This window comes from Quercus suber, unplaced genomic scaffold (genome assembly GCF_002906115.3).
Source record: "Quercus suber isolate HL8 unplaced genomic scaffold, Cork oak 2.0 scaffold_1, whole genome shotgun sequence".
Classification (NCBI taxonomy): domain Eukaryota; kingdom Viridiplantae; phylum Streptophyta; class Magnoliopsida; order Fagales; family Fagaceae; genus Quercus; species Quercus suber.
Window position 1 is genome coordinate 1,458,939 of NW_027069468.1, and position 24,042 is coordinate 1,482,980.

The following is a 24,042-nucleotide window of genomic DNA, read 5'->3' on the forward strand; positions in this document are numbered from 1 at the left end:
AGATTTGTCAATCTCACCTCCTTGCTATATGGATAATATTGCTTCCATTGAATGGTTAGTAATTACTTTTTTTTTTTATGAAGTTTTTTATTATATTTTAAATGGTTGTGAGGGAGTTAATTGATACAAATTGATAAGAAATGATATTTCATAAACATAAATTTAAATTTTTGACACAAATTATTCAAATAAAAATCGTTTCAATTCATCCCTTTGATTATTATTTAAAAATATCAGAACCACAAGTAACCATCTAAGGTAGTGACCGAATGGGTAGAGTATTTATAGGATGGGGCTTGAGTTCTAATTAATAGAGGCAATAACATGACGTTGGTCTAATTTAAGAATTGAAAAAGGTTTGAGGCACAAGTTGTGGCACAACTCACCCATATGGGGAGTTATAGTTGGTGGAGGGATGTCCCCACATGGACCTACCAACACCTTCTTACTTATTATAAAATAAACCCTTAAAGTGAATGTACTTATTCCTTATATAGGTACAAAATGACACCCCATTTCCTTCCTCTTATGTGTGTAAAAATAAATAAATAAATAAGGACACGTTATATAGAAGTCAAACACTACATTTTTTTTTTTTTTAAGAAGAGGTCAACATTACTTTGTTGCCAAAAAAAAAAAAAAAAATCTCTAAAATATGACTTTTAATTATTACTAAACTTTGTTTATTTATGAGTTTTTAAAAATTTTGTGTGTCAAAAAGAATTCACATGGAGAGATATTTTGTTCATATAAAATGTAAGTAAAATTTTCGTNCATTTAGACCCATCTAATTAAATAACCAAATGGGTTTTTATTCATTTAACCCAAATACTCAAATGAGTTGGGTTAAGACTTATCCAAATAAGGTAGATAATGAGCGGATTCATGGATATGGATAAAAATTGCCACCCCTAGTTGTAACCAACTCATACAGGTTAGGATTAAATGAAACAACAATGTTAAAACTAGGTAGGTGTCGTCACAAGACTGAACGTAAATAACATCGTTTTTTGACATATAAAATGTAAGTAAAATTTTCGTGGTTTTCCATTATTTTAGTTGAAAGAGATTTATTAAAGATCTAAATTTTAAAGATATGATCAAATATAGGTTGTCCATTGCCTGCAAAAAACTAGGGGGCACAACCTGCGAACCCGACACGACATGATACGAAATTAGTAAATTATGAGTTGAGCCTTAACGGGTTTGTGTCATAGTCGGGTTGACACGACTGACCCGTTTAATACATGGGTTAAGTTATTGTTGAACACATAGAACCCATTTGACCCGTTTGACCTATTTAATTAAATAACATTTTAATATACCCTTCAAACTTTAGTATATAAACTTATAATTGTTGTGGTTTATTTTCTTTGACATATTTTTATTTTTATTTGTGATATTGAGATATATTTTAGTTTTAAATGATTATTTGTGATGCAGTTACTCGTTAGTTCTGAATTTTATATTAAAAATATTTATTTTTTTTTAATAATTTTTTTTTTTCATTTTGATAAAATCTAATAAACAAGTTGATACGACTGACCCGATTAATAAATGGGTTGTATTAGGATTGTGGAATCTTTACCTGTTTAATAAACATATCAGGTTAATGTTGACATTTATAGTCGAATACTCATGAGTTGATACAATACGAACCCGAATTGCCACTCTTACGCAAACCCAGCCCACTTGGTCAATTTAAACCGATTTGACAACCCATGGTTGGCTCCATTTGCATAGGTTGGTCTTGAATGTTAAAAAAAAGCTAGGTTTTGATTTGCATCTTAGGTCCCTTAATTCATGACAAGTCAAAATTGAACCAACCGAATCCTTTGTTACTCTCTATCTCTCTCTCTCTCTCTCAAATTTCCTTACCACCAAACTGGTCTTTCCCTCTTCCGTTTTTTTTTTTTTTTAATTTGCCGAAGTTACAGAAATTAAGCCCGAGACTTGGCATCTCTTAACCTATCAAGGTCAAGATATGGCCATCAAAGTCTAGATCTAACCATAAAGGTCAAAATTCTCGTTGTTTGTTGTCATTTCTCAACACACTTAGTGATCGTCTAGATACAAACATGTTTGTGTTTGTGCTCGTGTTGGCATTTTTTGTGTAAGTTTCGTGCACTGTTCACGAGACTTGCAAATACAAATTTCAATAAATTTTTCTTTAAAATTGAATCTCACGACACTATTAACACATTTAAAAATTATTTTATTACAATTTTTTAAATTTTTAATTTTTAACAATAAATAATATCTAAATAAACCCTTACTCGTTGTTCCCCTCGTCGAGATATCCAACCGATAGCTAGACAACTCCAATAGTGAAAATCGATGACCTGATCAATTGGTAATTTGATATTGGTCAGTCGGCAATGATTGGCCTCCTTTGGGCTTAGGGCAAACCCAGGCCGATTTGACCCAAAGACGCCCCTAAAATTATAAGGTTTCTTTACGTAAATATCCTTAAAAAATGAAATTAAAACAAAAGAAAAGTGAGCAGAGCAAGCAGGACAAGAATATTCAATTTATGCTCTCCATTGGTGGGCCCCACGCTCATTTTGCCTTCCCATCCCCAACTCTCCTTGCGGATAAGCTTTCTATTCAACCGTTGTCCGATTCTCTTATTTTCGAACCAAGCAAAAGCCTTAAAAAAAAAAAAAAAAAAAAAAAACAGTATTTTGTAAAATAAAATATCTTCTTCTTTTTTTTTGAGGAGAGGAAAGTAAAATAAAATATCCACTCCATGAAACACCCCTCCCAAGTCCCAACTCTAGTGAGTTAGACTTAGCCCCCAATACTAACTCCAATCTTCAATTCAAAGCCCCACAACTATCACCAAGGAATGATTTTGCTCAAGCTTTCTCATCACCAATCAACCTAATAAATACCACCTTAATCCCTTTTTATTCCTTTTCTTCTTAAACAAAAAGTGGTGGGGAGAGAGACTGAGACAGAGACACAGGAAAAATGTCTGTAATAGCAGCGAATGCTCAAATTCTGTACAGGGAATTTCACCACCGAGACCAACAGCAGCAGGATTCAATAAGCAGTAGGAGATTTTTTATTTTGCAAAGAAGTTCATCTGGGTATTGGTTTGACAGAAGAAACAGAGAGTGCAAGAAGAGTTTGAGAAGAGACATTAGAGCGGATGCGTTTTGGCCAGACTTGTCAAGACCCACAACTGTTGAGATGGAACACATCAACGATAGTGATCATCTTGATCAGATTCTACTCCTAGCACAAAAGCACTCCGAACCCATTATCATCGACTGGTATCTCTCTCTCTCTCTCTCACTCTGTGTGGGTGGGTGTGTGTGTTCTGCTCTCAGTGGATTTCTGCAAAACGATGCTGTTTTGGAGCGCACCTGGTTTTTTGTTTTAAATTTTTAATAGTTGTTTTCTTTTGACTGATTGTTTAAAGTTTTAGATTTTGTTCCTAAGAGAAAGTTTTAAGTTTTAGATTGTTTAAATTTTACACGTTAAAGTTCAGAATTTGAGTTGTAAAATCTAAATAATCCTAAATTTTTTGGGGGTTAATATCAAGTTTTGAAATGTAAGTTTAAAATCCAAACATCTCTAGTAAAATTTAAATTTTAAAATTTTATATTGTAAAATCTAAAGATAAATTGTAATTTACACTCCTAACTTGAGGATGATTAAATTTTACACTTTGAAGATGATTAGATTTTATACCTTGAAATTATAGAATTTGAATTTTATCTCTAAAGTTTAGATTTCACATCTTAACGTTGCAGAATTTAAATTTTAACTCTAAAATTTATATTGTATAAATTTTACCCTCTAAATTTTAAAATTTTTAGGTTTAAAAATATAAACAATCTAAAATTTTAGAAAGTAAAATTTAAAAACTTTTAAAATATAAGAGGTAAAATTTAAATTCTAAAATGTGACGGTATAACCAAATTTTAGGAGTAAAATTTAAATTTTGAAACTTTAAAGTGTAAAATTTAATTTTATCTAAATTTTAGGGGTGTAATTTGTAATTTTTTAAAATTTAATCATTTACCAACTTTAGAATTATAATTTGTAATTTACTCTTTAATTTTTATAAAAAGTTATGGAATGGTGTCGCATAGACCAAGCCAGTGCAAACGACTTGTAGTTTAAAATTTTAAATAGCTATTCCCAGGCCGGGTCGGGTTTTGAAACACGTAGCCCGAATCTGGCCTAAATTTGGATCAAGTGATTTTTTTTTGGGGACAAGAGGAGAGCTAGTGAATAGTGATTGATTTTTTTTTTTTTTTGGAAGGATTGATAGACAGTCTTTTTTTTTTTTTTTTTTTAGAGGCTGACATTGCATCAAGGTTTAGACCAAAATATAAAATAATAAAGATGGAAAACGAGTTTTTTTTTTTTTTTTCCTTATAAAGCATCTTCTCCCAAAAAAAAAAAAAAAAAATTATAAAAGCAGTCAAAATGCTTTTATTGGTTGGTTCTTGGATTCTTTTTCTTCCAAAATTCTAATTTTACAAAGGCTGGTTTTCTGTTATTGCCAGGATGGCTACTTGGTGCCGCAAATGCATCTACTTGAAGCCTAAGTTGGAGAAATTGGCTGCTGAGTTTGATACCAAGTAACCTCTCTCTCTCTCTCTCTCTCTCTCTCTCTCTCTCTCTCTCTCTCTCTCTCTCGCGTGTGAAACAAGCATATCTAAATTAGGTATCAATTGTTGTTTTCTTCACCATTTGTTACCTGTATCATGGTTTGACAATACAAGCGTTATTGAATAACTTAGTTGTTCTTTCTTTAATATTATTTGAACCCCACATGACTATAGCCTTCAACTTCAAGGCACCACATTCTCACATTATATAGTTTTACCACTCTTAAAGTTCCCACATTCTCACAATATATAGCATGCCACTCATGAAGTTAGTGGTATGTGAAAATGTTCATATTTCATCAGTGCCAAGGTTTGAGTGACTGGTGGGCTAAGAACCTTATAGCTGTATTGCCCAGTCTCCTTTGTGAAAAGAATCAGTGTTCGAATCACCCTCCTCCACTTGTTTTTACATTTGAATTATTTTTATAAAAAAAAGTTGGGTGACTAGAATTTTTTCTTCTTCTTTGATAAATGAGAGCTTTTATTCAAGAAAAATGTTACAAAATCATTTCAAACATAAGCAGCTGACTGCATACTTGCCATTCAGGCTACCGAGGATATCTCCTACTACTACTCTAGTACATAAAATGTTATTCCTCACAAATAGCATAGAACTCTATCTTGGATTGAGTTTCTAATTCTTTTACAGCTTGACAAATGACAATGTCTATCTTACAAAATAGATTGTAGCCCTCAAGATATCAGCCTCCATTCAAACTTTACACTTATAAATGCTTGCATTTCAATCAATCCACACATGGTTTATCACTGCAGCCCAAGCTAATCTGCATATCGTCCTCTAAAAACTCTTGCCTTTCAGCTATTGAATTGCCCAACTGAGTTCTTCCTCCCAACCTCCAGTTTGCCTGTGATTTGTACACCTCTAGAACATCCTTCCATATTCTTTTGGAGAATTGTATTCAAAGAAACAAATAATCTCTAGTTTCAACTCTGCTCATGTCTCCTTGATAGCCCCATTTAGCAAATCTCTCTCTGGTTCTTAGTCTCTCCCAGCCAGCTTAAGAATGTGTATTTAGGAATATCTTTAGAGCACCAAATAAGCTTCCATCAGTTCACATATGGTCTCTTCTCTCTTATTTCCTCCCTGGTTTGCTTACATTGGTATTGTTGACTAGAATTGAGTCAGATATTCCAATTTGACATCTACCAATATTTAAGACTTTAAGGTGTTAAATGTTTTCTTATCTCTTTCAAATAACATATGCATAAATAAAAGGACAAACTAAACATTTGGTGTGTTGACATCAATGAGTATGAATTTTCATGCTGATTCATCGATTCTGGTGATGAGAGTAGTGAACGCTCTTGTGACATTAAGACTTGAAAGCAGCTTTCTTTACAATTCTTTTGCTTTTAGACTATGAATATTAAACATGTGCCGTCACTGTTTTGTCCAAAATCTGGACATCAATGACTAACTCGTGCTTGAGTCACTGAGTTGAAGGATATGTTGAGAATGGTTACTAGTTCAGAAGTTTTAGTCAACCGAAAAATATATATAAAAAATAATTTAAAAAGAAAAGATCAAAGTTTTCGCTCTGTTCCCTCTTTTATTAATTTAGACTAATCTAATCAAGGCTTGTCATCAAGCTTAGCTCACTGGACTTGAGCCTAAGCACAAATCTTTCATTTCCTTTTTGGAAGTCGGTCATAATCTAATGTGAGAGCTCCTTGTCATGCATTAACCGATACTAATGTATCAAAATTTGAATATCCTTTTCAGTTATTGGTGGTTATTATAATTCCAATTTAATTTTTTTCTTCTGATTCTTTGTTTATAACAGGGCCAAATTTTATTGGGTGGATGTCAACAAGGTACCTCAAACTCTAGTCAAGCGGGGAAACATCTCTGTATGTATGATATGTGCTGCGTTCTCTAATTTGTCTTCTTAAATATGTATAATACACACATGTTTTCCCTGGACGCTTTTAATGATGCTTTCTTGTGTTCTTTTTTCTCAGAAGATGCCAACAATTCAGGTCTGTCTGTCCATCTAAGTTTTTTATTTTTCAAAATTTTCTTGATTTTAGTGAGAGTGATCCTAAGGAAAACTTACAAACGGATTGTAAAAATTTATTGCAGCTATGGAAAGATGGAGAGATGAAAGCAGAAGTAATAGGAGGGCATAAGGCCTGGCTTGTGGTTGATGAAGTGAGAGAAATGATCCAAAAGTTTGTCTAACTTACTCTTGGCACTTCTCTCTTTTTACAAATTCTTGTTTATATTTTTTCCCTCTTATATTGCAGTCATGCGTATATCATATAGTACAGTAATATTTCCTTCCCTATAGTCTATAACGGGTACTTTGAGGGATGAAATCTAACTTTTTTGCCCATTGCATTCCCTGTCACCACCTTGGATGTTTCAAATTTGAGACAATTGGCACCTTCTCATCTTATAAGTTCTAGGTGAAAGATGACATCATAGGTTTAAGACTCATTAAATGTATGTACAACTTATCAATTATTATTATTTAAAAAAAGAAAAAAAGAAGAGATGTAATAGTAGGAACTTGTTCATTATTAAGAAGGTTTAAAAAGTTAAAAAGAAGTTGGATATAATTTATAGGATTGTCTTATCCCCGTTCATTTAGGGATATTGAACACACGATGAAAATTGGAATGGTACAATTAAAGTATGAAGTGAACCATATTTGGGTTGCTTGAATGATTTTCTCTTCCAAACTTCATAAAATATTCGTTAAGCTTCTTTGAGAAATTTAAAAGGGTCACCTTTTGGCATGTTATAACTTTCAATTGGTTTAAAAAATGATACCAAGAGCAATTATATGGACAACTTTTTTTATCTCAACTTATTTCATAATATATTGAAGTGATAATAAATAACGAGTTCAATATCATTTTTACATAGTATTTACCAGCTCACCGCTAACACCACTATTAATGTCCATCAATGACAACATGTGTTACATTTCACCTCAACAAATGTATAATAAGTTGTAAAGATACTATATTACCAATAATTTTCCAACTAACTAAAATCCACCATTATATATTTAGGTAAAAAGGTAAAGGTTTCTCAAAAAAAAAAAAAAAAGGTAAAAAGGTAAAGTATCCTAGGTGAAGTGCATTAAGTTTCCTAATTAATTTTTTTATATAAAATTTAGTTTCCCAATTAAATTCAAGCATATTGTATTGAATTTAATTGTTATTATAATATATATATATATATTACTTATGTTTCATTGGCGAATATAATCATGTGTTTGAATTTTAATAAGAAAATTCTATGCTTAAAAGCTACTATTAGAGGGGTTTTAAAATTTTAATTAAAATCTTTGGACAAAATTTTAAGGGCCAAAGCTAACCAACGTATTTTAACCTTTAAGTTGCAAGGACAAATGTGCAGTTTGCATTTTACACCCGTTTAAGCAGGTGTTCAACTTCAACGACTCACCCTTTTGAGTTGACAGCATCGATTGGTGCACAACACTATCCTACATACAATATAATAAAATGAAGCTCATAAGCCATAGCATCACCGAGTCGCTTTGGCCGAGTGGTTAAGGCGTGTGCCTGCTAAGTACATGGGGTTTCCCCGCGAGAGTTCGAATCTCTCAGGCGACGAGTATTTTTTTATTTCATTTCTTTCTTTTCGCTTTTCTCTGATCCACGTCAAGCTGTGAATGCCATGAAGCTTAAAAATCATTACAAATCAGTAAGCTAAAATGCTTCTGCCATGCCGCTGAAGGTAAGGCTAATTCGATTAAGGACAGATGACCTTCTCAATGCCATACGACCTTTATACATCAACAAATTATAAAAGATTATTATCGAGACACCTAATATATCAATATATGTATCTATCTTCTTTTATTGTTCATATATATATACATATATGCCTTTATTCTTTCTTCTTATGCTTCCCATAACACTTACACTTATGCATCTATAAATCCAAGACACATATTGTCAGGACTGGCCCTAAACATTTTGAGGCCTAAGGCGAGAACTAAAATGGGGTCTTTTTTATACTTATGTATTAATTAAATTAATATTTATTTAATATTTTTATATTATAATATATTTCATTTAAAATCTATTTTTGGTGAATTTCTTGCTCATTTGTGATATTTTCATCTAAATTTTGTGTTATATTTTGTTTATTACTAATAAAAATTTATCCACTAATCATTTTTGAGACTCGATTAGTTTTTCTTTTCTTTTTTTTTTCTTTTTTTTTTAAGTTTTTCATATCCAAATGCATATTTTCTAGTAGACATTTTTAATCAAACAAATATATTATAAAAGCTAAAATAAAAAATAACTCTCAAGTGTAGAGTAAATGAGAAATAAAACATGATTTATATAAAAAGTATTGTGTAATTTCACTAAACAATAACATGTTTTAGAATCTCAACCTGCATAAATAAAGATTTATTTATTATATTACCAATATCTAATATATATATATATATATATGTATAAACACAAGGATAAAATTAAAGGGAAAAAAAAAAAGTACAGCCATAACAAAAGTGCAAGCCCAGCCAAGAATATGCCAAGATGGCCACACAAGTCTTATTAATAAGACTCACCCACAAAAAACACAAAACAAATCCTATTACAATATGAGTAATGCTATAACCACAAACTATTTTATAATACTTTTACAAACTTAACAGTTTGTAAAATTTTATAATACTACTAACATCACATTTATATTTACCAATAATTATTTGAAAATTACTAAAGCCACATCAGCAGTTTGTAAAATTTTTGTAAAATAGTCTGTGTCTGTAGCATTACTCTTACACTATTAACAAAAAAAAAAAAAAACAAAAAACAAAAACCTTGAAAGCCCAAACGTCCATAACTCAATATAAACAGGCCAGTCTTAACAAATACTAAAATTAGAGAAAGCCTAGCGTTGTTAGCCTAGTCCACCGCCATCACTGATATCATTGGGTGCAGATTTCTTTTCGGGTTTTTCCGCTCAGATCTTCTGTTCGGTAAGAAAATTAAATTTCATGTAGTTGCTGTGAATCTTTTTTTTTTTTTTTTTTTCTTCTTCTTCTTCTTTTCGGATTCTCCTCCTCTGCTTCAATCAATACTTTGTTGCTTCGGCATAAAGTTAAACCTCTCGTGTGATAATGCTCTAAAATTCGTTGATTTTCATGGACCTTGTTGATTTCGCCGTTGTTAGACTTTGCGTATGTGTTTGAGATTTAGAAGGTATTGGCTAATTTAATGTTAACGACCATTTGTTTGCCAATATGTTTCAAAAGTGGTTACTTTTAGGATTTGATTTATAAAAATAAAAAAATAAAAAAAATTGCTGAAGAATTCAATATTCACAGTTCAAACGTCTTCTCTAGCAATTTCACCTCAAAAACCATAACCCAGTTTTGCAATGTGGCTTAGGCAATAATCCAAAGTTGCCAAGAGTTTCCATGAGTGTCTCTCCTAAGTGTTTGTCTATGTGGGTTTCTCTCTCTCTCTTAGACTTGATTTGAGTATGCGTGAAGGTGTTTGATCAAAATTTCAGTGATAATGCAATGATTCTCATCTGACTTTGAAGTTTTAATTATTTTTTTTGTTTAAAATTATAATAGCTTTAGTGATGATATTCTTTCACCATAAACCGGTAAATTCTAAACACAAGGAGCTATCTGGTCATGCTTAGCTCTAGATTGGCTCTGGCTTCGAGAGTAATTTGAACCATTGACTTGAGCCATTGATTATAGAAGAAGATTGTTATTGAGATGTGTGATTGTGTCTATAGGTTGAGATGGTAGCTTTCTTACGAGTCTTACGAGAGAGAGAGAGAGACCCATAACTACATTGTTCAAATCTTGAAATTTTTTTAATTTCCAAATCTTTAATTTTAAGTTTCTGAACAGGCTCATTTTCCACATCCTTTTAGGTGGTTCCTTTTTCTTTATATCGCGAGGAGGAAGGCTGTGAACTATTCTAGTTTCCATGGCTACTGAAACAGCTATTCAAGATCCAAGAAAACATGCTTTGGAGGCATTGAAGCGGAGGTTTGCCTTTGTCGAGGCTGATCTGCTACAACAAAAGAACAAAAAGAGTATAAAAGAAGGAGATAGAAAAGAACCTCATAGGACAACTTCTTTAGCAGATAAAACTGATGCAGCAGTCACTCCCTCATTTGATGCTCAACACAAGAAAGGTATTACAACTTATTCTCGCTTTTCTAAAAAACTATCCATATAATGCATAAGCTCAACTATTGTGAGTTACCTATTTGTTCATGGTTGTGAACTTCCTGATTTTTCTCGCTTCTTCTTCTTTAACTTTAATGCTTCTTTCTTTGTTCATGGTGTGCGTTGTCCTTATCTCCTCTTCTATACTTGCAATCTGAATTATTATTCTCACTGTATATCTGGTGGCTACTTTATTTCATGAACGACTAAGTATTTAGGCTAACCTTCTCAAAAGGACATAGCCTCATTTTTTGGAAAGCATACTGAGCTGGACTGGGAATCTGGGGAAGGCTGTATCAAGTTGATCATCTATCTCTATCGAATGTTGAGCCAAAACTGCTCACTCAGACAGTTGGGTTGCAAGCTTGTAATTGCATTGCTTTAGTTGTTTGAACTGGTACCATGACTTTATTGGTTTATCCTATAAGTAGTTGGGTCAAACCTATGTAAGCAATAATTTCAAGAAATAATCCCATCCTGCTGGTTGAACTGGTTTTACTCTTCAGAGGGTTGGTGTTTTATGAGAGGCTTTACATGAGGGATCTGTTTCCCCTGTTCCACTCTTAACTAGTTTGATGCTTGCCAATTGTTTTGAATTTTCAGCTGTAGTTTGTCCAACAATTTGGAGGAAGAAATTAGGAAAATAACAATTGACTTACTCTTGAATGTTTAGATGATGAGAGAATACAGATAGGAAATTAAAGTTTACTTCTGTATATGATGTAATCCGAAGAATAATTGTTTTTATTTCAAAGTTGATTCTGCCTTTAAATTTTCTCAAACAACAGTATGTTCTAATTATTATTGGATGTGTTTGGATAACAGGTTTGCTGTTTTTAGGCCTATGCATGAAATGTGGAAAGGCTACATGATGCAACTGCTTAAAACTGTCGGGTAGGAATATTGTCCTTCTATGCTGATCTTGCAATCATGCAGTTTCTTATCCTTCATTATTATTATAATTNTTTTTTTTTTTTTTTAATTAAAAACAAAATTCTTGTATGCCTAACTTTGGTTTTGAGGATCTCCCTTCTATTAGGGGAAAAAAATTTCAGTAAGAAATAAATATCATCTTGTAAGGCTGTCTCAGAACAGTCTCAAATTCTTCATTTTTGTATGTCCAATGTCCAACAGACAACCGTTATAAATAGTTTGGCTACTCGGGTGTCCAGATTGGCTCCCATTTTTTTTTTTTAAATACCATACACATTTTTGGTTTTTGTCTAGTTAGTTGTTCTAGAACCAAACTTTGTAGTTCTGTTATAAAGGAATGCGTTTGTTCTTTCTGGAGTCACCCTGCTTAACAAGGTACTGCTCTAGGCATGCGAAATTGCATATAGTTTTAGTTTTATGAACTGTATTAAAAAAAGGAATGTAACGTGGTTCTATATGTACTGTGTGTCACAACTCACAATGTATTGCTTTAGGCATGCATATACTTGTTTTAGTTTTTTTAAGTAAAATTTATTTTAAAAAAGGAATGTAATGTGTTCTTATATCCTTGGGCTTATATATATTCTAATTGATTAGATGGAAGTCAAATTTTTTGTTTTTTTGATTTTGTTTTTTGCAGATCCTGAAGAAAATGCTCCAGCATATTTGCAGCTCTCTCAAGCTGTACATGAATCTCTGGCATCCAATATAGTAAGGTACATCTTTTCTTTCTGAACCATGAGCCTTTGATCATTGGAGCTGCTTCAATTAGTGAGTTGACTTTACAGAATTAAGAGTTGATATATTCTCAGCTCCTTGGCTCATCTGCAGCTTTCTAGTAGAAAAGGAGACATGGTCGATAAGATTTTACACGAGCTTCTTCAGAATGGTGATATGGCTCAGAAGTACACGCAGAAGTCCAGAAAAATACATATTGACCATTTCATCCTTCTTGATAATTATGTACAAGGACGTGGCGTTACTACTGGTTCTCATATCAGGGCTTTGCGGATGCATTCGAAGCGTTCTAAAAAGCACATGTCCATGAAACAGCATAAAAAATGTGGATCATTTGATTTGCCCCAAGAGCTCATAAGTGAGTTTTAATACTTCTCTGATTTGTTCATGGTTGTGACTTAATGATTTTTCTCCTTCTTCTTCTAAGTTAATTTAATGCTTCTCTTCTTGTTGGTGTGCCGTTGATCCTTACTCCTTCTTCTATACTTGCAATCTGATATTATTATTCTCACTGTATATCTGGTGGCTACTTTATTTCATGAACGACTAAGTATTTAGGCTAACCTTCTCAAAAGGACATAGCCTCATTTTTTGGAAAGCATACTGAGCTGGACTGGGAATCTGGGGAAGGCTGTATCAAGTTGATCATCTATCTCTATCGAATGTTGAGCCCAAACTGCTCACTCAGACAGTTGGGTTGCAAGCTTGTAATTTGCATTGCTTTAGTTGTTTGAACTGGTACCATGACTTTATTGGTTTATCCTATAAGTAGTTGGGTCAAACCTATGTAAGCAATAATTTCAAGAAATAATCCCATCCTGCTGGTTGAACTGGTTTTACTCTTCAGAGGGTTGGTGTTTTATGAGAGGCTTTACATGAGGGATCTGTTTCCCCTGTTCCACTCTTAACTAGTTTGATGCTTGCCAATTGTTTTGAATTTTCAGCTGTAGTTTGTCCAACAATTTGGAGGAAGAAATTAGGAAAATAACAATTGACTTACTCTTGAATGTTTAGATGATGAGAGAATACAGATGAAATTAAAGTTTACTTCTGTATATGATGTAATCCGAAGAATAATGTGTTTTATTTCAAAGTTGATTCTGCCTTTAAATTTTCTCAAACAACAGTATGTTCTAATTATTATTGATGTGTTTGGATAACAGGTTTGCTGTTTTTAGGCCTATGCATGAAATGTGGAAAGGCTACATGATGCAACTGCTTAAAACTGTCGGGTAGGAATATTGTCCTTCTATGCTATCTTTTCTTATCCTTCATTATTATTATAATTTTTTTTGCATTTTTTATCTTTCTTTTACGTGCTTATTATCATTCAGTATACAGGTTTATAATTTTGTTTGATCTTACAGGAAAAATCAGTTGGCTCAGTGTCTTCTCAGTGCAGATCTACACGGTGCTTTCATTCTAGGTAACACTATACTCCTTTTACAGAAATCTTTGCAATAAGAGTGCCTGTGGAACCTATAGTAGCTGTTTGCTTCTAGAGAACGTAGAAGTAATTTTGATGTGTAATCTTGTTGTCCGCCTTTTACTGTCCCTATTACTTTCTACATCATGCCATGATGGACTGGTCTACAATGGCAACAGCCTACTACTTTTGTTATTGCTGGGTTGCATTTAAATTTCCTGTCACTTGTGGGAGACTTTTTCTTTTATAAATAACATAAAAAAATTTATTAAGAATAAAAAGCCAACCAAATACACTGGAAATGTACTATAGTGGCAAAAATCAATAACCCAATTACAGTGATCAATAAGATCAGGGAGGGACAAACAAGAACAAGATGGTAAAAATAAACTCCAATCAAGGAGAGTACTGAAGAAGAAAGACTTTATATCAAGGATGGACCATTCACAATCCTCAAAGCATTTAGCATTCTGCTCCCGCCATAAGCACCAAAACAAACAATGCAGCGCAAACCTCTAGAAATCTATATTTTGATGTCTACCGAACTTGCTCTGCCAAGAATCTAACAGCTCAATAACTTTGTATGGCATAACCCAATGGATACCAAACGTTTACCTGTGCGCGCAGTACTATGCCTTTGGAAAGAACTGCAAAAATTGTCCTACGGAACAAATATAAGATAGTGAGAATATAAAAGCAAACCCTGGTTGGAAAAAGATACATGGGTAGTTCCCCCGCCAGTGTCCTTTGATGAGTTGTTACTGGCAAGAAGTCCAAAATTCACAGAGAGGTACACTGTATGACTCTTCAAGTTCATGGGGATATCCTTTTTGCCTGTTTGGTACAGCTTATTTTTCAGCCTTTTAATAACAGGGTTGTTTGAAAAAGCTGTACCTACAAAAAAGTGGAGTTTTAATAAATTTGTAGTTGAAAAAGTGTTTTGAAACCTCCTTACCGAAAGGGCACAAGCCTTTAAGTCGCCCCCTCCTCCCTTGTTTCTTTTTTTCCTTTTGAGTCATTTCACTTCGAAAGGAATGTTTAATGATATCTTGTCTGTGCGTCTGAGGGCCATGTATAGTCTATTAAATGTTCACCAGCTTATTAACTTAATCTGCACACTAATCAGCAGTGTCAACTGCAGTAAAAGAGATTAATAAAATTTTTTTTTTTTTTTTTGGATAAATAATAAGAATCATATTAATCATGAAGAAAAAGCAAAAACAGCAAATACAAGGTGTTCATGATGGTGAACACAAGAATCAGCAACAAAAAAACAACAAAGATATGAAAAGCAACTTAAGGGTCAATTCTAAGGGAAGTAAGAAACTCCAAAGTAGAAGAACAATTTGAAGAACCCCAGCACCTAGCCCAATCAAAAAGATTACTCTGGCATAGAACTTGTAACTGAATAAGTGATTTCTCTTTAGCGTCAAAAGAGCGCCGATTTCTTTCCATCCAAACAACCCACATCAAACAGCCAGGAACCATATTCCATACGTCCGAAGAAAATTTCCCCAACCAATTACTCTAATAAAACACCAAACTCTCCACTGAACCTAGCATGACCCTTTGGATCCTAAAAACTTGTAACATTTGCACCCACAAAGAATGAGCTACAGGACAATGTAGGAGAAGATGGTCCATAGATTCCTCATTACAACAACATATACAACACCTATTCGCCAAAGGGAGACCCCGGAGCATCAAATTATCCAAGGTAAGTATCCAACCATGAGCTGCAGTCCACACAAAGAAAGCCACCCTTTTAGGAACCTTGACTTCCCAAATCCCCTTCCAAGGGAAGCTAGAGAGAGAGGTACCCTTGATCTTATTATAAAAGGACTGAATATCAAACTTATCATTCCCATTAAGACACCAATGGGGACTATCACACCCAATGCCTCTCGGAATCCGAGATTGAATGAAATCCTAGAAGAAGAAGGCAGCTCCTAATTCGCTCTCATGAAAATTCCTATAAAATCTCAAATTCCAAAATCTATTATTCCCACCCTCCTGATGACACAATACATCAAAAATGTAAACTTCCTTGTCATTTGAACATACATATAATTGAGGATAGAGCATTTTAAGTGAGGTATCCCCAATCCACCTATCATGCCAAAAAAGAATGCGAGAGCCATCACCCACCATGAGGGCCAAATGTTTGGAGAACTTCTTCCAACCGTCATTAATACCACGCCAAAGACCACACCCGTGGGCCCTTCTGCGAACTTTAGTATTCCACCCCCCTTGACCCTCTCCATATTTGGTGGCAATAACCCTCCATCAGAGATGAGTTCCTTCTTGGCCAAACCTCTGTAACCATTTTCCTAATAGGGCTTGATTGAAGTGAACTAACTTCCTAATCCCCAAACCACCCATCTCTAATGGTCAACGCACCTTCTCCCAAGCCACCAAAGAATGTTTGAAACACTCCTCTGAAGACTCCCATAAAAAAATTCGAAAGTCTTGCAGTTATCTCTCTCTCTCTCTCTCTCTCTCTCTCTCCTTTTTTTATTTATTATTATTTTTTGTTTTTTTATATTTAATTACTTACTACAGTTTCCTTCCAAATTTCTGGCAGTTGCTGAGTGTAAAGCAACTTCTTTCACTGGAGTGAGCGGCATCATGATCCGTGAAACTGCAGAAACATTTGGGATAATTACACAAGATGATGTCTTCCGAGGTAATTCATCCACCAGCCCCAACTTCAAACTAATTTAACCATAATTAGTTATAGTTTTGATATTCTTATAGTCTCATACTAAACATGCATGCATGAGGAAGATTTAGATTGAATGCATTGTGTATATGCTCTTGTGTAGCCTTTTATACAATTTTTCTTATATGAAGTAATGGAGCTCTACAGCTGGCAAAATAAAATGTTTGACTGGTATATTTTCTGTCCATGATTTTGCAGTATTTGTAAATTGACAAGGAAGTGAAGTAATTATCTTAATCAGGGAAATCTCTAACTATTTAGCAAAACCAAAGGAGTATGCCTTACTATTTAGTAAAAGTAAGAAATACAGGTGGTTCAAATGATAGCCTAACAGTAATGGCGTCCTTTGTGGTGCTCCATGTTTGTGGTTCGAACTCCACCTCCCATCTTCCCCACTATCTAAAAGGTTGTATCCAATACACAAAGCTCTCACTTTTGCGGGGTCTTGAAAAGGTGAAGGTAGGCAGCCTTACCCTCAATTTTTTTTTGGAGACTGATATCCTAACTCAAACCCGTGACTTCTCACCTTTGGTGGAAGGTACTTGCCATCACACCAAGGCCCCCACTATCTACCTATCCCTCCTCCTCACCCAATAACCCCCGACCCCCCCCAGAAAAAAAGAAAAAAAAGAAAAAAAGAAACACAAGGTATATTTTAATGCCTAAATATGCAATGAAAGTCACCAGATTTTGGGTGGTTCATTTACACCATGTCTTAATTAGGGTTTAATTTCCATGCTTCACAAAGCCTTACACTTTCATGCATAGTAGAAAGTAAAACAAATTGAGTGTGCCCCTGAGCTAGAAGCTGTAAAAGACATCTGAAACTAAAGAGACACTATTTCTATATTTATTGGATCAATAATTTTTTTTTGATAGATTGGATCAGTAATTGCTCTACGTACATTTACATTCTCTTCTTGTCATCTGACTTCATATTGGAGGATGCTGATAGTTAAAGCTTTAATTTTTTAAATATATTTTGCAGTTGTGCCCAAAAAGATTTCTGTCTTTATTTTCCAAGTTGATTGCTGGAAAGTTACATTGCATGGGGACAAACTCACTTCAAGAAATTTGGGCTTGTGATCTTGATATTCATCATTGCACCAAGGTGATTTTTTTTTCATTATATAGGATTTTGCCACAAATGATCAAGAACTTGTATTCTTACTTATTTTTGGCTGTGAATACAGATAAGATGTGCTATTTGTTGGTGGCACACTCAAATTTTCCATTTCTTTGCATAAATTTCATGTTTCTTTGTAAATAGTTACCCCCCCCCCCCCCCTCTCCCTCCTTTAGCAAGTCACACACACACACCTGATAAGTTTTGAACTCACGATGACCCTCCACCTAGCTCTTATAAAGGGAGGAATTGCCGTTGAGCTAGAACTCATTGGTATGGGAAATGTTTTGGACAGTGCTAGTACTAGGCTTCAGATACCTAACTCCAAATTGCAAATGGGCAGAATGCTTGAATTTATTCTGTTGGGAAGGAGTTTTTTGTACAGTGCCAGTACTAGGCTTCAAGTACCTAATTCCAAATGGGCAAAATGCATAAATTGGAAATTTCTCTGGAAAATTTAGTCTCTTGGTTGTTCAAACATGATATTTTCGATGTATTGGTGTGTCATATTGCAGTTAGGTCTGTTTGTTTTAGCTTAAATCCCAATTATTTTCATCATCAACTTATGTACAGCTTATTTAAAGACTTGCTTATTTTAGGTAAAACTGTATTTTACACATTTTTAAATAGGAGAATCCAATAAAAATAAGCTCATCTAAACACACTCATCAATATATGGGAAAGCTAGATTAAAATTCTTTCTTCCATATATTTATTTTATTTTATGGACTATGGTGGTTCAAACTGGCAACCATTGCATATTTTGAACATAAGATTGATACTTTGCATNTGAATTATGAATGTAGAACTGTTCATTAAGTAAAACTGTTTTCTACATTAAGTAAAACTGTTCACTGTTTTCTCATGAAAATTGTTCACTATTTTCTGCATAAACTATTTCTAGTATTCTGCATAAAATTATTTTCTATTCAGCATTATTTAGAAAATTGTTCACTTTCTTTTTTGTGTAAATTATTCTCTGTTCACTATTTAAAAAATTGTACACTGTTTTCTCATAAAACACCTAGTGAAATCGTTTTTTCTAAATTTAAAAGCCAAATCTGAATAATTTTTCATGTTTAAATTTCACAATAATCGAATTTGTTTTTCTGCATTGATAAAATCTGTTTCTACGTTAATAAAATTTTCTCTCTACACATCATGTTTACTGTATATTCGAAGCTGCTTACCACATTTATAAAATCCATTTTTTTGCATTAATTAAAACTGTTCACTGTTTTCTTATAAAACATGATTTCACTAGGTGTTTTATGAGAAAACAGTGAACAATTTTTTAAACAGTAAACAGAAAATAATTTATGCAGAAAAGAGAGTGAACAATTTTTAAATAATGCTAAATAAAAAATAATTTTATGCAGAATACTAGAAATAGTTTATGCAGAAAATATGAACAATTTTCATGAGAAAATAGTGAACAATTTTACTTAATGTAGAAAACAGTTTTACTTAATGAACAGTTCTACATTCAACTAATTTGAACTTTTTTACAAATTCGAATTTTTCGAGGCATTTACCGTTAGGTGATTTATACGAATCATTCATTTTTCTTTCATGGAGTTTGTCCATTATTCATATGGTTACATATTTAAAAAAACACAAAACTATTTAAGTGCAATAACTGCGCCAATGCTAAAAACAGTTTATGTAGAAAACAGTGAACAATTTTTATGAGAAAACAGTGAACAGTTTTAATTAATGCAAAAAACAGATTTTTATGAATGCGGTAAGCAGCTTCGAATATATAATAAACATGATGTGTAGAGAGCAAATTTTATCAACCTAGAAACAAATTTTATCAATGTAGAAAAACAATTTGATTATTGTGAAATTTAAACATGAAAAAGCATTCAGATTTGGCTTTTAAATTTAAAAAACACGATTTCACTAGGTGTTTTATGAGAAAACAATGAACAATTTTTTAAATAGTGAACAGAAAATAATATACGCATAAAAGAGAGTGAACAATTTTTTAAATAATGCTGAACAGAAAATAATTTTATGCAGAATGCTAGAAATAGTTTATGCAGAAAACAGTGAACAATTTCTATGAGAAAACAGTGAACAGTTTTAATTAATGCAAAAAACAGATTTTATGAATGCAGTAAATAGATTTGAATATACAGTAAATATGATGTGCAAGAGCAAATTTTATTAATGTAGAAACAGATTTTATCAATGCAGAAAAATATATTCGATTATTGTGAAATTCAAACATGAAAAAGCATTTAGATTTGGCGTTTAAATTTGAAAACACGACTTCACTAGGTGTTTTATGAGAAAACAGTGAACAATTTTTTAAAAAGTAAACACAAAATAATTTATGCAGAAAAGAGAGTGAAAAATTTCTTAAATAATGCTAAACAGAAAATAATTTTATGCAAAATCGTATAAATAGTTTATACAGAAAATAGTGAATAATTTTTATGAGAAAACAATGAACAATTTTAATTAATGTAGAAATTAAATTCATATTTTGAAATTAAAATCTCTATATTTTACAATGCTTTGTTTAAATAAATAAAAACATAAAAAAAAAGCCACTTACTTTTATCTTTATGTTTATTTGTTGATTATCCCCAAACAAAAAACAAAACAAAAAAAAAAAAAAATTTACACAGTACTCGAGTTTGGTAAACTCGAGTACTGTGTAAATTTTTTTTTTCCATTTTATTTATAAAACATACTCGAGCCTGGTATACTCGAGTATTGTGTTGCATGGAACTCGAGTTTACCAAGCTCGAGTACCACATAATTTTTTTAATCGCCCAAATTCCAGCTCAGCAGCGCCACGGTGGCAAAATTGAGAGGAACTCGAGTTTCTGAAACTCGAGTTCTTGAAAAAGTGGTAGTTACCTATTTATTTCCGAAACAGTGTTTTTTTCCTAAAAATTTCAAAAATAAGTGGTATTGGGCCATTTTGGCCGCCATTGGAATGCATGTAGTCTAGTCTTGGTTCTCAATAAAAATTGCTCATTTATCCGGGGGGGAAAAAAGAAAAGAGAGACAAGAGGCACTATTCTTCAGTAAAACTCAGATCAGAGAATGGTATATAAGAGTAAATTGAAATAGACTGTTGTTATCACTGATATTTTGCTGCAAAGAAAACTAGATTTCCTACGACTCCCCTTTCCCAACAAAAGAAAAAGAAAAAAAAAAAAGTCATTACCTACTGTTAAACAATCATTGAAGACAATTGACTTCATATATGACCACAAAGCATGGAAGCACAGCCCTTGGATTCAAACCGACAATCTTCCCCTATATCCATGAGCTCATGTCTATGGTAACCACCAACGCGGCCTGCAATTACTCGGCATAAAATGATAGCCCTCTTTGCACACACCCTTTTGGCAACATAATCATTTGTCACCTTCTCATGTGCCTTCCAACTGTTCTCATGGACAATTGACTTAATTTTGTTTTTTGGTCAAAAGGATATGCCGGATTTTTTTCAGATTCATCTAAAACCTTCTTCTTCTTCTTCTTCTTTTTTCCCTTCTACCCCTTCTTTTCTAAAATTTTGGGACCTTCCTTCTACTTGGGGGCCTTAGGCAACTGCCTAATTGGCCTAGTGAAAGGGCCAGCCCTGTATATTGTACTAGTTGTTGCTTTGTTTGACTGTAAGGATGGAAAAGTAAAGAAATGAAAAACTCATTAGTTTGATTCAGGAGAAAAGTGAGAGGACAGAGAAGATAAATTTATATAAATTTATTCTCATACTCTTATTACATAATATATAAAATATGGTTGGAGTGGATAATTGAAAGCTATGAGGAAGATAGAACAGTAATTGAACCAACCAAAATCTTTTTCTCCCATGTTTTCTTTCCAAATTGGAGAGATTGCATTTTCCAAATAAACATAAACATTATTTTCTCTCCCCCTTATTTCTCCCATTTTCCATTTCCCCAATGACCCCAAGTAACCAAACCTTATTTCTCCCATTTTCCATTTCCCCAATGATCCCAACCAACCAAACGCAATTGTTAGTCATTCCTTTTTATTTTTGTAATTTATCTTTGTGGGTCTCCCTTCTTCTATACAAGAGATGCAATTCATTTGTAAGAAGGCCAACAAATGTAAATATAGTTTTCTGCTCCATATAAACTCTCTTTTAAATAGTTTATCTCTTAATTAGTGGTCATCAGACCTTGCAATCCATCTGTACCAAAAAAATCTACTTCTTTTGGGAGTTTGTAAAAATTACCTCAAACAACTATAACTTATCTAGACAAGGATTTTGTAGAAATCCTTAAACCTAGACCTCTTGATACAAAGATCAGTCCTAGAATAATTAATTGAAATGGTCTTGAAATTCCAAAATAATGGATTTTGAATGATTTAACTAAAGATTGAAGTAAATATACAGGCCATATATCTCTTCAAGCTAAAATATATATATATATATACCTTTATTTTCTGGGAATAAACTTAAGGGATGAAATATTTTCTTCTACCCCATCTTATTGCTTTCATCATTCAAATTAAAATAAATATATAATTAATTAATTAAAAATTAAAAATTTTAAAAAATTTTAAAAAATAAATAAGAAGAATATATAATTAATTAATTAAAAATTAAAAATTTTAAAAAATTTTAAAAAATAAATAAGAAGAAGAAGAAGAAGAAAATTCATTCAAGCTATAAAAGATGCACACCACCCAGAAAAGCTCACAACATAAAAGAGGAAATCACAGTATTCCAGAAATCCCAAGCAACTCCCACACAAACCATCTTGTAATGTGTTGTCAACGAGTATCAAGAACCTTTTGCTTCAATGACACAATACATTTCTCTCTTCAATGAGAATATGCGTTTGAATCCCCTCCCCAACATTTTACAAGAAAAAACAATGTGCAGTCAATAACTAGCACTCCTATCATTAGTATTTGTGCTCGCTCTGGTTGTCTCATGGATATGAAAAACAGAAAAGGACGAGGCATTCAACGAATCAAGAGTGAGAAGCACATAACTATAGCAATGGCACAGGTTATGCGATTAACTGTTTAACGTTGTCCCCCTAATTGCACATAGTTTAGAGGAAGTCCCTTCCTGATAGCTTCCATATTAAAAATCTTGATTTGAGATGCCAAAACAATTAAAAATCTTGGCATCTCAAACCAAGATTATTTATATGGAAGCTATTAGGAAGGTGTATATATATATATATATATATACACATGCTAAATGATCTTTTCAAACTGTAGTTTGGACCATGGCTTGAAACACCTCCTCCCTGACTAATACTTGTAATGAGAAGATTACCTCATTGTTATTGATGATAATCTTTGCCCTTTTCCCACAATCTAGCCATGATAATGGTGGTTATTGGTTAACTTCTCTGAAAGCAACTCAAAAGACCCCTGCTTTCTCAAAATCATTGTAAGGACTAGTTGTTTTGAATGCAGAACCACCATCCAACCATGAGAATGGTGGCCACCTTCTCTAAAAGAAACTTACTACATCAATCACTCAAGACTCTTTGCCTTTCTCAAAATCCTTGCAAGAGGCATCTATGTAGAAGCAGCAGAACTAGTAATTCCGTCTCAATCAACTTCTATCTTCTCTCTTGTGCTACACTGCAACTTCGGTGGCAAGGCATTAAATAGTGACAACGGTAGGCTTTTGGCCATCGCCAAAGTAGGCAACACAAGCGGACTCCGCAACACAAGCGGACTCCGCTGTTGTCAATGACATTAATGACGTTTTGGTCTACTAAGAGCATTCCCATTGAGATTGCCAGATGAAATATGTAGGATGATTTGGCATTAAAGCCCAAAAACCACCCAACACCCAGACTTGTAAAAGCTTAGAGGAAGATATTTGTGAATGTGTGGCGAGGAAATAAGGGGTAGGTGGGTCACCCGTGTGACTCCTTAAAAGAAATCTGACTTCTGGCTTTTTTTTTTTTCTTTTTTTTTTTTCTTTTTTTTTTTTTTTTTTTTTTTCTGACTGATTTGGGAAGGGCATTACAATGGTTGTCGGCAAGATTGGTGGTGGTTTTTTTGTGGTTCTTGCGGTGGATTTCTCTCGGTGGTTGTTGGCGTGGGTTTCATCTAAGGTTGTCGGCGTGGGTTTTAGTGGCTAGAATGTTGGTGGCATGGTGGTGGGTACTGTGATTATGGTGGTGGTTGCTAGCTAGTGCTATGTTGGGTTGTGTGATGGTGGTTGGGTTTTTTCGCTTGGTGCTGTGGCTGGGTTTGCTTGGTGTCGTGACTAGGTTTGCTTGGTGATGGTA

General features: G+C 33.3%; 2 protein-coding genes and 1 non-coding gene across 4 annotated transcripts; all 3 read left to right on the top strand.

Moving 5' to 3' along the window:
* Positions 1 to 2,703: 2,703 nt before the first annotated feature.
* LOC112028352 (thioredoxin-like 3-1, chloroplastic) lies at positions 2,704 to 6,985 on the top strand. 2 transcript variants are annotated; one of them, XM_024061039.2, is made up of 5 exons: positions 2,704 to 3,278; positions 4,524 to 4,598; positions 6,434 to 6,504; positions 6,612 to 6,629; positions 6,733 to 6,816. In XM_024061039.2, coding segments are annotated over exons 1-4 (453 nt in total). In that variant the 5' UTR covers positions 2,704 to 2,973; the 3' UTR covers positions 6,614 to 6,629; positions 6,733 to 6,816. The 2 variants fall into 2 exon arrangements, with proteins under 2 accessions (XP_023916807.2, XP_023916805.2); XM_024061037.2 differs by having other exon boundaries at positions 2,705 to 3,278; positions 6,434 to 6,500; positions 6,733 to 6,985.
* A 1,170-nt stretch (positions 6,986 to 8,155) lies between these two features.
* On the top strand, positions 8,156 to 8,237 carry TRNAS-GCU (transfer RNA serine (anticodon GCU)). Its single transcript has one exon. It is a non-coding gene; the product is annotated as a tRNA-Ser (tRNA).
* A 1,261-nt stretch (positions 8,238 to 9,498) lies between these two features.
* Positions 9,499 to 17,783, top strand: LOC112028356 (ribonuclease MRP protein subunit POP4). Its single transcript, XM_065773138.1, has 8 exons — positions 9,499 to 9,622; positions 10,537 to 10,803; positions 12,411 to 12,481; positions 12,602 to 12,870; positions 13,672 to 13,740; positions 13,876 to 13,934; positions 16,519 to 16,620; positions 17,645 to 17,783. The coding sequence occupies exons 2-8, from the start codon at positions 10,593 to 10,595 to the stop codon at positions 17,740 to 17,742; spliced, it is 879 nt and encodes a 292-aa protein (XP_065629210.1). The 5' UTR covers positions 9,499 to 9,622; positions 10,537 to 10,592; the 3' UTR covers positions 17,743 to 17,783.
* Positions 17,784 to 24,042: the final 6,259 nt, after the last annotated feature.